At 47.5% G+C, this 13,521-nt stretch overlaps 1 protein-coding gene across 2 annotated transcripts in view; it reads right to left on the minus strand.

Annotated features, from left to right (window-relative positions):
* The window catches only part of LOC106743836 (laminin subunit alpha-1), a 142,935-nt gene that overhangs the window by 96,629 nt on the left and 32,785 nt on the right, over window positions 1-13,521 (minus strand). For both annotated transcript variants that reach the window (XM_014618066.1, XM_014618057.1), the window contains exon 3: window positions 1,494-1,736. In XM_014618066.1, the coding sequence (XP_014473552.1) occupies window positions 1,494-1,736 (243 nt within the window). The remainder of the gene's footprint in view (window positions 1-1,493; window positions 1,737-13,521) is intronic.

A 13,521-nucleotide genomic window follows, 5' to 3' on the forward strand; every position in this document is an offset into this window, starting at 1 on the left:
AAATATTTACCGCCCGGCAATCGTGTAACATCTTCTCTGGAAGCGGTAAAGAACGAAAAGTTTCACATTCCCAAGTAGAAGATAACTGCAGGCGGGATACTGGCTTAGCATCGATTTTTAATGAACAGCAGTACTAAATGCCAATACTGATCTGATATTGGTGGGATACTGGAATGATAGCAATCTGTCAAAATTCTAAAGGGCACCGTGACTATATTGTGACTACCCTAAATAATAAATTTTGTATCAAAATCGGTCCAATGAAATTTTGTGTTACTTTAACATGGGAGGGATGTATTAAAAATATTGATATATTTTTGAATGTTGACAAGGTGAATGTGTTAATTTAATATTATATTTGTGTATTTTTTAATACATTCCCCATGAGTAACACAAAGTTTCAGTTGATTGTTTTTAACATAAAATTATTTACTGTGCAGTATTGCGAAAATATCAAAAATAATTGATTCCTAATACTGAGACAGTACCGAGAGAGAGGAAGAGATTCCCAGTAATGATTGTTATTACTCTATACAATTGTTAACTCTCTAACGGCAAAGTGGATTTCTTACATACTCAAGAAAATGGGGCTGGATACGACCCCATGCTCTTTTGTTCATTTTTCATGTAATCAATGTATAAAATGAATAAAAGAAGTAGATAATAACATAAAATATTTCTTAAGGAGAGAAACAGCGCGTGCACGCCGTAAAATAAACGAAGCCGTGGGATCAATCTGATCGTTAGGGGCCCATTTTACCGTTAGAGGGTTAATACCACGACCATACTGTGGAAGGATCAGAATTATGGCTGGATGCTTGTTTATGTCTGCATATATCGACTTTTAATGTCATATGAGGTGAAAACCGTTGGCAACAAAGCGGATTCAACTGGGATTGAATCCCGCTTGCTAGGCAACTGCTCTTACCTTGAACTACTTAGTCTCCACGTTAATATATAACATTTTTTGTAACGTAACAACATGTAAAATTTCCCGCTTTTCTATTTAAGGTACTGTGTGGTATCGTGAAATTCATATTTCGGTATTGAATTGGTATTTCGCTGGTCTCCAGTACCGGCAGAATGTATACGATTTCTACATAAATTTTCACTGTTCAAAAAGTTATATGGTCGTTAAAGCCGTCGAGTTCACATGAAACTTCTCACGTAGCCGCCCTCAGGAAAAAGTTACGTGATCGCTACTTTGAACGATAGAAAAATTCGAAGAAGCAATTACTAGATAGAATCAAGATGGAGACAAGTACCTAATTATAAGTGGGAACGATGACGATGACGATTTCACAGTGCAAGATTACTCACTCTGCTCGTTTTCTTTTCATTTTCTTTAAGGTCGGTTTAATTACATGTCGGTGCTTTAATGACTCCATCTGAAATCCCATAGAAAAAAAAAAAAGAAAAAGAGGAGGAGGAAACTGAAGTTAGTCGGCCGCATGTTTTCGAACATTTTCACGGGGCGAAAGAAGAGTACTCACCTCGCCGTTTTCCATAGGAGTCTGCTTGGAATGTTGGCTGGTGCATATGATATCGTCGTCGTTGATGAAAATGGCTTTGCCCAGGGCGGGCGACGTCGAATATCTCAGCCAGCATTCCTCGTCGCTCGGCGCGTAATACTGCCAGGGAAGGAAATTTTCACCGTCCAAGGACTTCTCAAGGATCCAGGCGGCAGGTCTCGGCGAGTTCGCAGCCTTCACTATTACGTACTCCACTTGGTAGACCTGCGAACATATGTAGACAACAGTCACAAACGAAATTATCCTAAATAGCTTGTTATCTATAGGTGGGAGGTTGACTAGCTGCAATTCCCCTCCCCTGATAATAATTCTGCTTTCTTCCGTAACAGAGAGCAACATTTTTGCGTTTCATTTCTGAAGAGTGCTGTTACGACGCGCCGAGATGAAAATCGCGAGGTCAATGATGGGGATTCGCAGATCTCCCGCGGCTCGTTGGGAAACCCTGCCGAGACGGGGGGATCCCGCGACGATTAATTAATTTCGAGCAACCGCAGATCTACCGCGGAACAACTGCTACCTGGCGGCTGTTCCGTCCCGTAGCGCCGACCAATAGTGGGGCACAATATCGCCGTAATGCACCGCTTTGTCAGTCTCTCCTTCTCCATTTCATACCTCGGCGGATCGTCCTGGAAAAAAGATCGGACCCGCTCCGGGGGCGGATGTTGAAATCTTTGTTAGGCGTGTGCATGTGTCTATGTGCAAACGACAATGGGGACTTTTATGTGCGAACCGGCCGAACGACGAGGGTCGGCCATTGCTTCTCGTCGGTCACCTTCTTCCACGCGTTTCGTTACACTTTCATTATCCGGGCGTTCATACGTGGATCGACAGTCGAATATTCCATCTGTGAAGTGCACTTAGGATAAAAGAGCGCATTATCGAGGTTGAAAGAACATATTCGGATTGAATTGAGTTCTATCGGTAACAGGGTCAGCCTCGGTAATGAGAACTTTTACTCCGCGAGAGACATGGAGGCTCCGCCGATGACGGACGTAAATGCGAATTTTAAAATACGACAATCCGCTGTAGCAGATGGAGGCCGCGTAGCAAATCGTAAATGCAACGAGCGAGCGAACAAGCGTTGGCGAGTTATTCCATTCTCGTAGGCGAGCGTTGCATTACAGGATGCTCCGCTGAGTGCCGGCCACGTGAATGATACCGCGCGCGTATATCGCAAGCTATTATCTCTACGTAACGCATAACGTTACGCGGTACTTTAGATAAGTACCTCGGATAAGTACCTTCGCGTGCTCTCGCACGGCACGCTTTTGTCACGAATTCATTGCTGTACACGTCGTTGCGCATTTTTGATTGCGGATACTATTCCTGTGGACTGTCCCGAGTTTCGTCCCTGAATTGAACCTTTAATTCTAGAACACACACAAGTCCACACACAAGTCCACCAGAATACTAAAGATGCATAAATAAGACTTGTCCGGAATATTCTGTATGCGATACTTATTTTGAAAAAATTATAGATTATTTATATATTATATTTTAATATTTAAACGGATTATTTCCAAAACAATGCTGGTCTTCTCATAATTTCTTAATTCTTAGTCGTCGCGATTCCTAAAAAATAAAGACCTTTCGCTCATAGGTGCAGACTATTTTCAATTTCCCCGTAATAGACGAGAACACTGACTGAATTCCTTACTGACAAATACATGGAGATGCGAGATGGATACTTATTATTCGGAGATCACATTTTAGTGTGCATAAGTAACACCTGTCATCCGCGTGATCACTGCAGGATTAAAAGAGTCAAAGTACCATAAAAATGTTGATTCAGGATGCCAAAAGAAAAGCGAATTTCATGTGCGCGCTGTGCATGAGAGAAAGAGAGAGAGAGAAAGAGCAAGGAGTAGAACCTGTGTCTAAATTCGTCTATAATGCGCGCGCTTCTCACTCAGAGAGAAAGATGATTATTCTCTCGATTTATAGAAGGAACTTCCAATCGGCTAATTATAGCTATATAATCGGCTAAATATGCTAATATAAATATGATTGAAATTATATGAATATAGGATTAAAATTGAATTATCCACTCCTCATCTCTAATTTTCTTCATCATTTTTTCTTTCTTCTCTATTCCCGAAAAGTTTCGCGAGTCGCCACAGACGGGGGATGTGCAGTCGCACGCATCTCCGGGGCCCGCAACAGTCGCGGTTTAACAAGACGGGAGTCCTTCATCCTACCGTCGTGTCGGGCCGCGTCTTTGTCGTCGTCGTTGTTGTCGCTGTCGTTGTCCTCGTTGTATCGTCGTTACGCCGGCATTGTGAGACCGGACCGACGCCCACTTTCGGACCATAAAGACAGATCGCATGTCCGCGATACCGGCTGCGTTTCCTTCTAAGGACTTCGTCCGGAACGGCCGATTCGAGCCCGTTCCGAAGCCGACTTCAATTATCCGACCCTCGTAGACGACGACGCGTACGTATGCGAGCGCGGGACGACCGATCGCGGCTACCCTTTGGGCGTTAAAGGTTGCATTGTTGCACGTCGATGGGCAATCCTCGATTCGCACGGCTAATGCCTTTCTCCGCGGAGGAAAAGAGAGAGAAAAAGATCGCCCTGTACGTACGTATCGGATTTCTTCTATAAATCGAGAGAATAATCATCTTTCTCTCTGAAGCGCGCGCATTATAGACGAATTTAGACATAGGTTCTCCTCCTTGCTCTTTCTCTCACGCACAGCGCGCACGTGAAATTCGCTTTTTGTTTCTCCGACCTGATTATATTTACTTCTTTTAATTTTTTAAATTTAATTTATCCTCGTGTAATCCTATTCATCCCGTCTACTGGTGAATGGCGGCGTTGTGCCGACGCGATGGACAGCGTTCACGTGGATGCCCGTTCCGATCAGTCGGCTCGGCGCACGCACACACGCATACACGCATACGTGGTGTGCCGCGAGGGGAATGCATTTGCACATCAACATTGTTATGACAGGAGGAGCGAAGGAAAAGGGAAAGCGTTACGAGGCAGGTCTCTACTCGTGCGGTTGCTCGCCTTTTACCGGCTAAATATTTACGTTGGCCGCACATGTTCCGCTTCGGCTTCCAGTCGCCATCGGCATCGCGTGCCTCGTCATGGGGTAGGTCGTAAGTAAACCACGAACGCATTACTGGCTCAAGGTTAGCCCCCGCCTGCCTGTCTGCCTACCTTCTCGTCGGGTGCCTCAGGAGTGTTGCATATCCACACGGCACGGTGTGTACGAGAAACGCGGAGTTTATCGCCGGCACACGACAGAATTATCGACGGAGGGTGATGGGACGACCACGTGCTCGACTGACATACGAAACGAGCGTCGTAGGGCTGCCGTTAAAGGAGAATGAATGGGAACCAGAAGTCGGATCTGGAGGAACACGACGGCGGAGCGAAAATGCGCGTCCCCCTCAATTCTTCAGTTCACACGCTTATCTTGAATCCTCCCGTTCTCGCTAGTAACAAATCGGTTGAATTACAAGTATACAAATTCATCTTCCCGCTAAGGTGAAAATTATCGTGTACAATATCCAGTGACGGCTCTTATCAGCTTTTGCCAGTTGCTTACCGTCCGAGTCTTCAATATGTTTCTTCGCACGAATCAACTCTCAAATTTCTCGGAGATTCGTACTTAGCGAAGGCAGGCTTTCCGTCGATGGGCGTATTGATCATCACTCGTCGATCGTTTTTCGTAGGGAGCGAACGCAACACAAGATGGCTCGCGTTATCGCGTGAGAGCCTATTGATACGCCGCGGATCGCGTCGAGAAAGTGCCGCAGAGGCTCGATAGGCACGGTGTTTACGTTTGCTCAAGTTAACGTGCATAAACAGTACGGTGAGAAAAAATGGTTTCGGTATTTTCGTAGCTATGATTGCATAAGTGAAAGAATTATAGTTAGGAAAACCATTTTTCCAATAAGTGGTTACTGTAAGTAGGGATAACCACTTTGCATATCGCGACCATGCATATTGCTATAAAAAATGAATAGCCTTAGTAGGTGCCATGCGGGATCGAGTGACTCTCGACGAAAAGGCGTGTCAAGAGACGCACCACTTGATCTCACCCTGCCTCTTGACCTTCTTAGACAACACACATCGTCGTCGGTTCGTTCTCTTTCATCGGTAAATCACAGTGAGATCGCGCTACTTGAGATTCCGCTCCCATACTGTATCCCACCAAGTCTAGCGTGCACCCGAGAACCGGCTTCACCGGCAGCTTGGCCGTTTTAGGCGCGGCGCAGCGCCATTTCTTCCGCGAAAATGAAAAGTGGTCGCGCGCTCGATCTCGCGCACGGTATCCGAGAAGCGCGACTGTGTTTTGCCAGCGTGAACTCTGCGCGGAGAGACCACAGGGAATTCTCGAGGCACCGGCCGCGTGACGGCGGCGACGCGAGAGATCGGACGGACGGCTCCCACGATCCGGCCTGTCGCACCCGGTCAGCCGCCTTCAGACTCCGAAGAATCAAACGCGTCCGCAGCCTTGTAAGGATGCGGCCTGGCATTAGCGTCGGATGACAGAAATGGCTTTATAGCTGACGCGTAGATGAAGAAAGTCGATAATGGCCGGATCGGATCGATGTCCTTCCTTAGGTCCGTGGCTGGATCAAGGTCGACCGAGAGCCGCTCGAAAGTGGTTAAGCCGGATAAGAACCATAAGCTATTTAATTTACCAACGAACTTCACACCTATCATCGGCTTGCGCGTTTCAGAGACGAAGAAGAGCAGGTATGTTCGAATGCGCGGTCAGGATAGGGATCTCACGAGGAGAAAGGTGATTTTTGTATTTCTAACTGTAATCGTATGATATAATATAAAAGAATTAACAGCTAAGGGAACCCTATTTATATAATTTAATATTGTTATAATCACTATATATTTACAATACTATTTTAATTACTATATATTAATAATATCATTATAATTTAATATAATATTTATGTATAATTTTAGCGGGATTTCTCTCAGCGCACCTTACTAAGGTGTGGCGGCGGCAGAAGGAAGAAACGGGCGGAGCGGAAGAGACCGGGGAGAGTCCGGTATCGCGAACAGATCTCCCGTGTCTCGTAGCTGCTTTATCCGCGACAGGATCTCGGGGGAGCGCGACACCTCCGCCGATGATGCTCGCGCGTGTTACGGCGCGTTTCACAGTTTGTCGGCGACAACTTGAGCGGCGATTCGCGATAATGAACGGTTGGCGGAGGACGGATCCCGACCGCGGCCGATCGCGTTAACGGCGGACCGGCGCGATGAGCGGCAGGTGAAAGTCCCGATCGCCGAAGATAGAGGATCCCCCTCGCGCGGGAGGTTAACGCGCGTTATAAACGTCTCGCGACGGCGAACAAAGAGTGAGCACGAGTCGACGGAGCGGACAAAAGTCCACCGTCGCGAAGAATTCTCACGAAGCCCCGGCACCCCTTTATGGACGCAATGCGGGGCCTCCTTCTTGACCGAGGCTAAGGGCCACCACTGATAAATTGGCATTGCACGCTATCTCGCCAGGTCCGTAAATGGGGTACCACACCGAGAGAGGAGCGCACGGGCAAGAAAATTCACCGGACGGCCGGTTCTTCCCGAAGCCGTTAAGGCTCCGAGTGCTTCGCGTCGTCCACGCTCGTTCTTCAAGGGGGAGCGTCGAAGAAGCGCCTGAGTGGACGGATGGAGAGGACGTTACGGACGATTTACGTTGTGGGAAATATAAAAGTGGAAAAAGCGGATGTACGACTATCGGCATTAGCCAGCACCCAGTGGAACAAACAATTGTATGATTTGCTAATAAAGTAACGCAACCGCAGGCGCTACCGTGCGTCGTATTCAGCACTCAATAGCCGCTTAACGTTTATCGACGAACAGCGACGTTCTATTTTACACGCGGCACGAAAACACGCATGACTAATTATTCAAAGCCGTCGCAATGAAATAACACATTCCAACGGCGACGATCGGGACAGGCGTCTCGGAGAACCGGTGCGCACGCGATTGCCAATTAAACGCGCTAGCGCCCCGTATTATTCATGCGACACTCATGCTTAGAATAATTAGATAAACGAATCAATTAAATGTCACCGCGGATAAGAGCCGGCGCAACGTGTTATCATCGGTCGCGCGGGAAAACGCGGTTCTGCGATAAACGCACGTGCGCGCGCGAGAGATATGTTATTAAATCGAGCGCTTATTGCTACCTTTCTTAAGGAACTGCGTGGCCGCAAAAAAAGCGCCCGGGGAGTGTCCGAGACAGGTATGAGATTCTTTCATTTGAAATACTCGCTCCGCACCGAGCGCGCTTTTCGCTAACATAATACCCGGACGGGAAATCGTGTCAATAGAAAATACACATGAGCAGAAATATTAATTAGATGTTCAATTGACTCGACGGACTCGCCGGCTGGTGGGAGCCCCGCTAATGGATCTCAGTTTCGGGATATTTTCACGCCGGGCAAAGAGAGGGAAAGGAAATTAGATAGATAGAGAGAGAGAGAGAGAGAGAGAAAGAAAACCAGTGTTATTACAAATTATTTCCAAAGTGATCTTACATGGTAGTTAATGAGACGTTTTGAGAAGCGTAACAAATCCGACAAATCCGAGCCGACTTTCCCCCCGAAAGTAAAACACGGAATTTATAATCTCGTAATAACGCCGGAGTTACGGATTCGGGAATGTTGTTCAGAAAAGGCGACGGGCCCGGATATTTCATTCGAGCGATACACCGTGAAGATCGGCCGACACGCACACCTGTGGTTGTAAAACGAGTCCTCGTTTCGGGGGGAATTTCTCGCGCGTATGTATTAACATCGTGTATTAATATCCCGTAATCGCGTGCGACAAGTTATCCGGGAATGCCGGCTGCTCGCGCCACAATTTCTCAAAGTACGTGATCGAACGAGCGCGCGTTTCCGCTGTCTGGCATCCGGCGATACGACGGGAATAAAATACGCTCGCCGTCTCTCTCTCTCTCTCTCTCTCTCTGCCTAGTGCGCACACGGCTTACCCGGTGATGGGCGTATTTTGATGACACGTCATGTCATCCCGGCTACCGCGTTTCGGTCCGATGTACCGGCAATATATGCAGGAAGCAAGCAGATTTATCAGAGGAGTATCGCGTTACCAACGAGGGAAGGTGGACGTATTAATTGCGGATGGATTTAAGGTAACGCGAGACGACATAATCCGATTACGGGACTCGTGTCGACGCGACGCGAGATTCGTCGGCGATCAGAAATTCCTGTTGAATATAAGATTACCGGAGCTCTAGACCAGGGGATTCCGTGACTTGGGATCCGTCTCGACGATGATCCACAGATCGCGTGGATACGTAATCCGAGATTTTTTCTCGGCAATCTCGCGACGACGCGACCGACCGTAAGTGTCGTCCGACGTAATTACGCGTACGGATCATCGTTTTCGCGACTAAGAATGATTCGTTCCAGCAAATTGTCACAATCAAATAAAATTGCCTACACGAAACAGTAGTTCCCACAACTAAAAAATAGCTTTCGTAGCTAAAAACTAGCTTCCACGGATAGGAATTAGTTGTCCGTGTAATATAACTAAAATTCAGTTAATTTAGCTCATTCTTTTCGTACCTGTACTTAGCTTTTAGTTTCCACAGTTAAAAATTAGGTTTGGTGACTAAATTGAAGTATTATTATATATGAACAGCTATTATAATTTCTTTTTTCCATGCGATACATATAATTATGAAGATCTTATAACCGTTTGAATTATTTTCCTTACTTATCAATTTATCTGTCAATATTCGGGAAATATTAAATCGAGATTGACGCGAGATGAGAGGAGCACGCGATTTCCGCGAACAACGGCGTCGGGCGCAATCGGATTCTTACGTCGATCGACGCGAACGGAATCGAATTACGAGGGGGAACGTCGTCGGGGGAAACGATAATTTGACGAAGAGCGAAATTCGATTGCACGTTATGTCGGAGTCTGCAAGAGGGGTAGCCGGACGAAATTGGATTTACACATATAAGCGTGTAAGCTGGTGCAACGACCTCGCGTGACGTTACGCTGGAGCAATTTGTATCGTTATCGAAGCGGCAATTTGATGACGCCGTATTGCCTCGTCGTTGCTGGACCACAATCGGGAAAACGCGGCTCAACAATCTCATTCTCCATCTAAGGAAACGTATAATTATATCGTCAGCTCGTAATTGCAAGGAAAGAGTGGTCGGAAAGTCGCTGAAAGTACGTGAGTGAGCAATATATGCGCGAGTCCGGCCTAACAACGTTGCGTTAAAAAATGCTCGAAAAATGCCTCTCTTTCTGCCCCCCTCTCTCTCCCTTCCTCTCGAATTTTCAACGAGACGGTGCGTCCTCGTCTCATTGATTTTAATTAAGTATCTCCCTCATTTTTTATGGTCTCTGGAATAACACAATTGCGTAACATATTCACTCGAAGCTACGGTGAGAGTACACGAGCTGTATTATTAATGCGGCGAATTATTTGCGCGGCGAGTTACGAGCACTACGACAACACCTTCCGTTGCGGCCTCTCTCTCTCTCTCCTTCATTTTCGCGAAGGTGAGAGAATTCTCCGCGGGAGCGCGTCTTCAAACTTGGCCGAGCGGACACCGCGCGGTCTGCCACCAAGGATTCCACGTCCTGGTCTCTTGCCAATCCGATCTTGGCTCGGACAACGCTCCACGACGACCGCCAGAAGCCGTTCGTGCACGTGTTCGGCGGGAGCCAAGGTGGTGTGCGAGCGGCACTTTCGTCGCGCGTTAACTAGAAACTCCTGATAAGTGCGCCGGTGAAATTAGTCTGGAAGCGCGATCAAGAGAGAGGGAGAGAGGAAGCGCGCCCGTTTGGAGATCTAATATTGCTCGATTTCTCGGGAAAGCTCACCTTTCCCATCGGGAACGCTTCGTTAGTCGTGCGATACTTTCGTCGCGCGTATAATTAGCGCGAACTAATAAAACGTTTATTAACGCCGGCTTTCCGTACGTTGGCACGGATGACGAATAAGTGCCGCCGTCTTTCGGCCCTTCACCAGCTGGGTGGTCGATTTTACGACTCGATTCGGTGTCCCGAAGAAAAAGCAGCCTCCTCGGAAGAAGGGATCGGCCGTGACGTGGGAGAGCCCTTCGCGTAAACACGTTACGTAAATTCTTTATCGCCGAATACACTTTGTCGTAGGAACGCATGGGTTATCATTTCGGAGCAGCAGGGCTAGAGATCTCCTTGGAAATTTGAGGTCGTTTCCCTAAATGGATCCCATCTGTGACTCAGTGGGCTCAGAATCCGTGCGATCCTAACGGCCTCGTAACGATACCGGTGATGCGGCGATAAAAATGCAGGTAGAATTTCCCGCTCCGAAGCCAGACATCTTTTCCGATCAGTGGTCTCGATTTTTCATGCGAAAGGAATGTGTCGCTCGTAGCGAAGTATTCTAACTCATCAATATTATCATCGTTACGGGGGAAACGCTGCAAATCGAAGTGTATAATTTTCATGCATTTACATGTGTAGAATCGTATAGCCACTTTTTATGCATTTATATTAATTAAAAGCACGCATTCCTTCATTTTTACGCACATTGTGCTATACATTGTATTATGCACAGGGAAACGTGTTGATTGAATTAAATTAAATTACACATTTAAATGCATAAGTTAATTTCATTATGCGTTAAAGCATAATCTTTACACAAGAGATCCAACCACACTCATAAATATGTAATTCTACACTAGCGTGTACTTTGATGTACAATGAGGAGGTCTAGTCGGCGAAATAATTTCGAATTCAGACGACACTCGACACTCCACCGTCTACGCCGATTCGAGACTTATCTTGACGCATGCGATATTTACGCGACGAGGGAGCCTGGTAAGAACGGTGCTCGCTCGAGGCGTCCGGCGAACGAGGAAGGCATCCGAAACAACAAGAATAATTGATCGGAGTCGACGAATCGCTCGGCCATAATCCCCCCGCTGCGGCGCAAACAGCGTCGGTTAATCGGACCGGGTAATTTGATTCGTGAGGTCGAAATCGGCCGCGCTCTCTCGCTCCTTTTTTTCCCGTCGCCGCGTTCTTCCCCCGGTTAAGGAACCACGCCGCGAATACTCATATACACGTACGTTACGTCCGCCTCGGTGGCGGAGGAGCCGAAAGTAGCGGGGTTCCGTGTACAACCTGCGCACCCGGGTAAGTACCTGCTCCGGTATACCTGCGGCGCAACGTAAGGCCGCCGCCATAAACGGTCCCCGTGCCGCGCTTTATTCTTCCGCTGTAGTTGCGCCGTCTCTCTCTCTCTCTCTCTCTCTCTTACTCGCAAGCGGTAACGCGAATCGTCGTCGTCGTCGTCGTCGCCGAGAAACGAGGGAAGGAAGAAACGAACGAAAAATCCACGAGTTTCCGATCGTTAACCCTTCACCAACGCGCTCACGGAGTCCGTCTATCCCTCTCTCTCTCTCTCTCTTTCTCTTTCTCGTGTGTAACGATTCAAGCGCATCAGTCTATATCCGTTTCCCCTCTCGCTCCCTCATTGGGAGCCCCAGCGGCTTAAAAATAACCCGAAAGCGCGCATCGCGCGGTACAAGCTTAATTGCCGTGAAGTTGTCAGGCTGTAACGACGAGCGGCGGGACGAGAGATCGCTTTAAATACAGGGTGGCATACCGAGAGGGAGATCCGCCGTCGTTTCTAAATGCGGGATTATCATTGAAGTGGGCGACGAAGTGGATTTCTCATTGCGGAAATCCCGATGGTTCGCGACGATCGACGCTGCTCCTCCGCTTCGTTGCGCAATCGCGATTCTCGCGAGGTTTCCGTAGGCGAGTTCTCGGTACGCCTGATCGATCGGCCAGATGAAATCACGCGGTCGCATTAAGAGAACGCGATCGTCGCGATCGAGATTACACACGCGAACGGGAGTAACGCGCGAATGCACAAACGACCCGTACATATATTCCGCTCTCAGATACCGCGCCGCGCTTCAATATAATTCAGAGTAATTAAATTTCACCGCGTAATTGACACGCTTTCGATACGAGGCGAGCAGCGGCGAGAAATGCGTTTCGATTTATCACCGGCACGCGGTATCCTCGCCCTCGATTCCCGCCGCGCTCGAGCCGCGGAAGCGAATTACGACCCTTGATCCGCCTTATAACGGGATGTACAGCGAACATTTTCTGTTTCTTTTCTTCTTTTTTTTTTAAGCACGCTCCTGCGTCGCGTTCCGGTCGCTAATCGATCATTATATAATTTAAAGAAAGTTACAGTCAGGTTTGTTCATGACAGTAATTGTTTATTGTTCTGACAATTCTGATAAAAACAGCTTAAAAATAAAGTCACATTTCTTCATGAACATTATATTGTTGGAGTCTTTGTTACTTTCTATTTCCATTGAATCCTTTGTTTTGTTTTTAAAGAAGCTGACTATTGAACATGATTTCTCGTGATCGAGTTTTCTTTCTTTCGAGAGGTCCCAAGTTGAGTGAGAAAAGAGTCGATTTTGCTCTTAAAAGTGAGAAAAAGTGAGATGTTTTGAAATGAGCGAGGAAAAAAGAGAAAAGTGCTCCTACGCCTGCGAGAAGCGTGGTGTTCTCATTCGCACGTCACGTTGATACGTTCTGTCGCGAAAATTTTGCAGTTCTCCGCGTTCGTTCAACTTTCGGTGGGCGAGCAGGATGAGCGGGGGCCGATTGATTTATCGTCAGTTCCTCTCCCACCTTGATTCTCTCATATTTCGTTCCGGCTTGACCAGTCACGACGTGCCGTCGCCGCATTCGAGCCTCGTCGACTCGTAAGTTTGCATCGACGACGACCGGCGTCGCGAGCGTTAAAAACGCTATGCGCCACCACCCCCCCCCCTCTCTCTCTCTCTCTCTCTCTCTTCGCGAGGAGAGGGTGTAAAAGTCGCTTTCGCAAGATAATATCGCGACAGAGCGAGATCCCCGGGCGCGATAAACGAGACGTCGCCTTAAATTTCGTTCCGCTTCTTGACTTAACGAAAGCCAATTTCCGATTACGAGTGCGCGTGTCTTTTCG

This window comes from Dinoponera quadriceps, unplaced genomic scaffold, assembly GCF_001313825.1.
Source record: "Dinoponera quadriceps isolate SergipeBrazil2010 unplaced genomic scaffold, ASM131382v1 scaffold9, whole genome shotgun sequence".
NCBI lineage: Eukaryota > Metazoa > Arthropoda > Insecta > Hymenoptera > Formicidae > Dinoponera > Dinoponera quadriceps.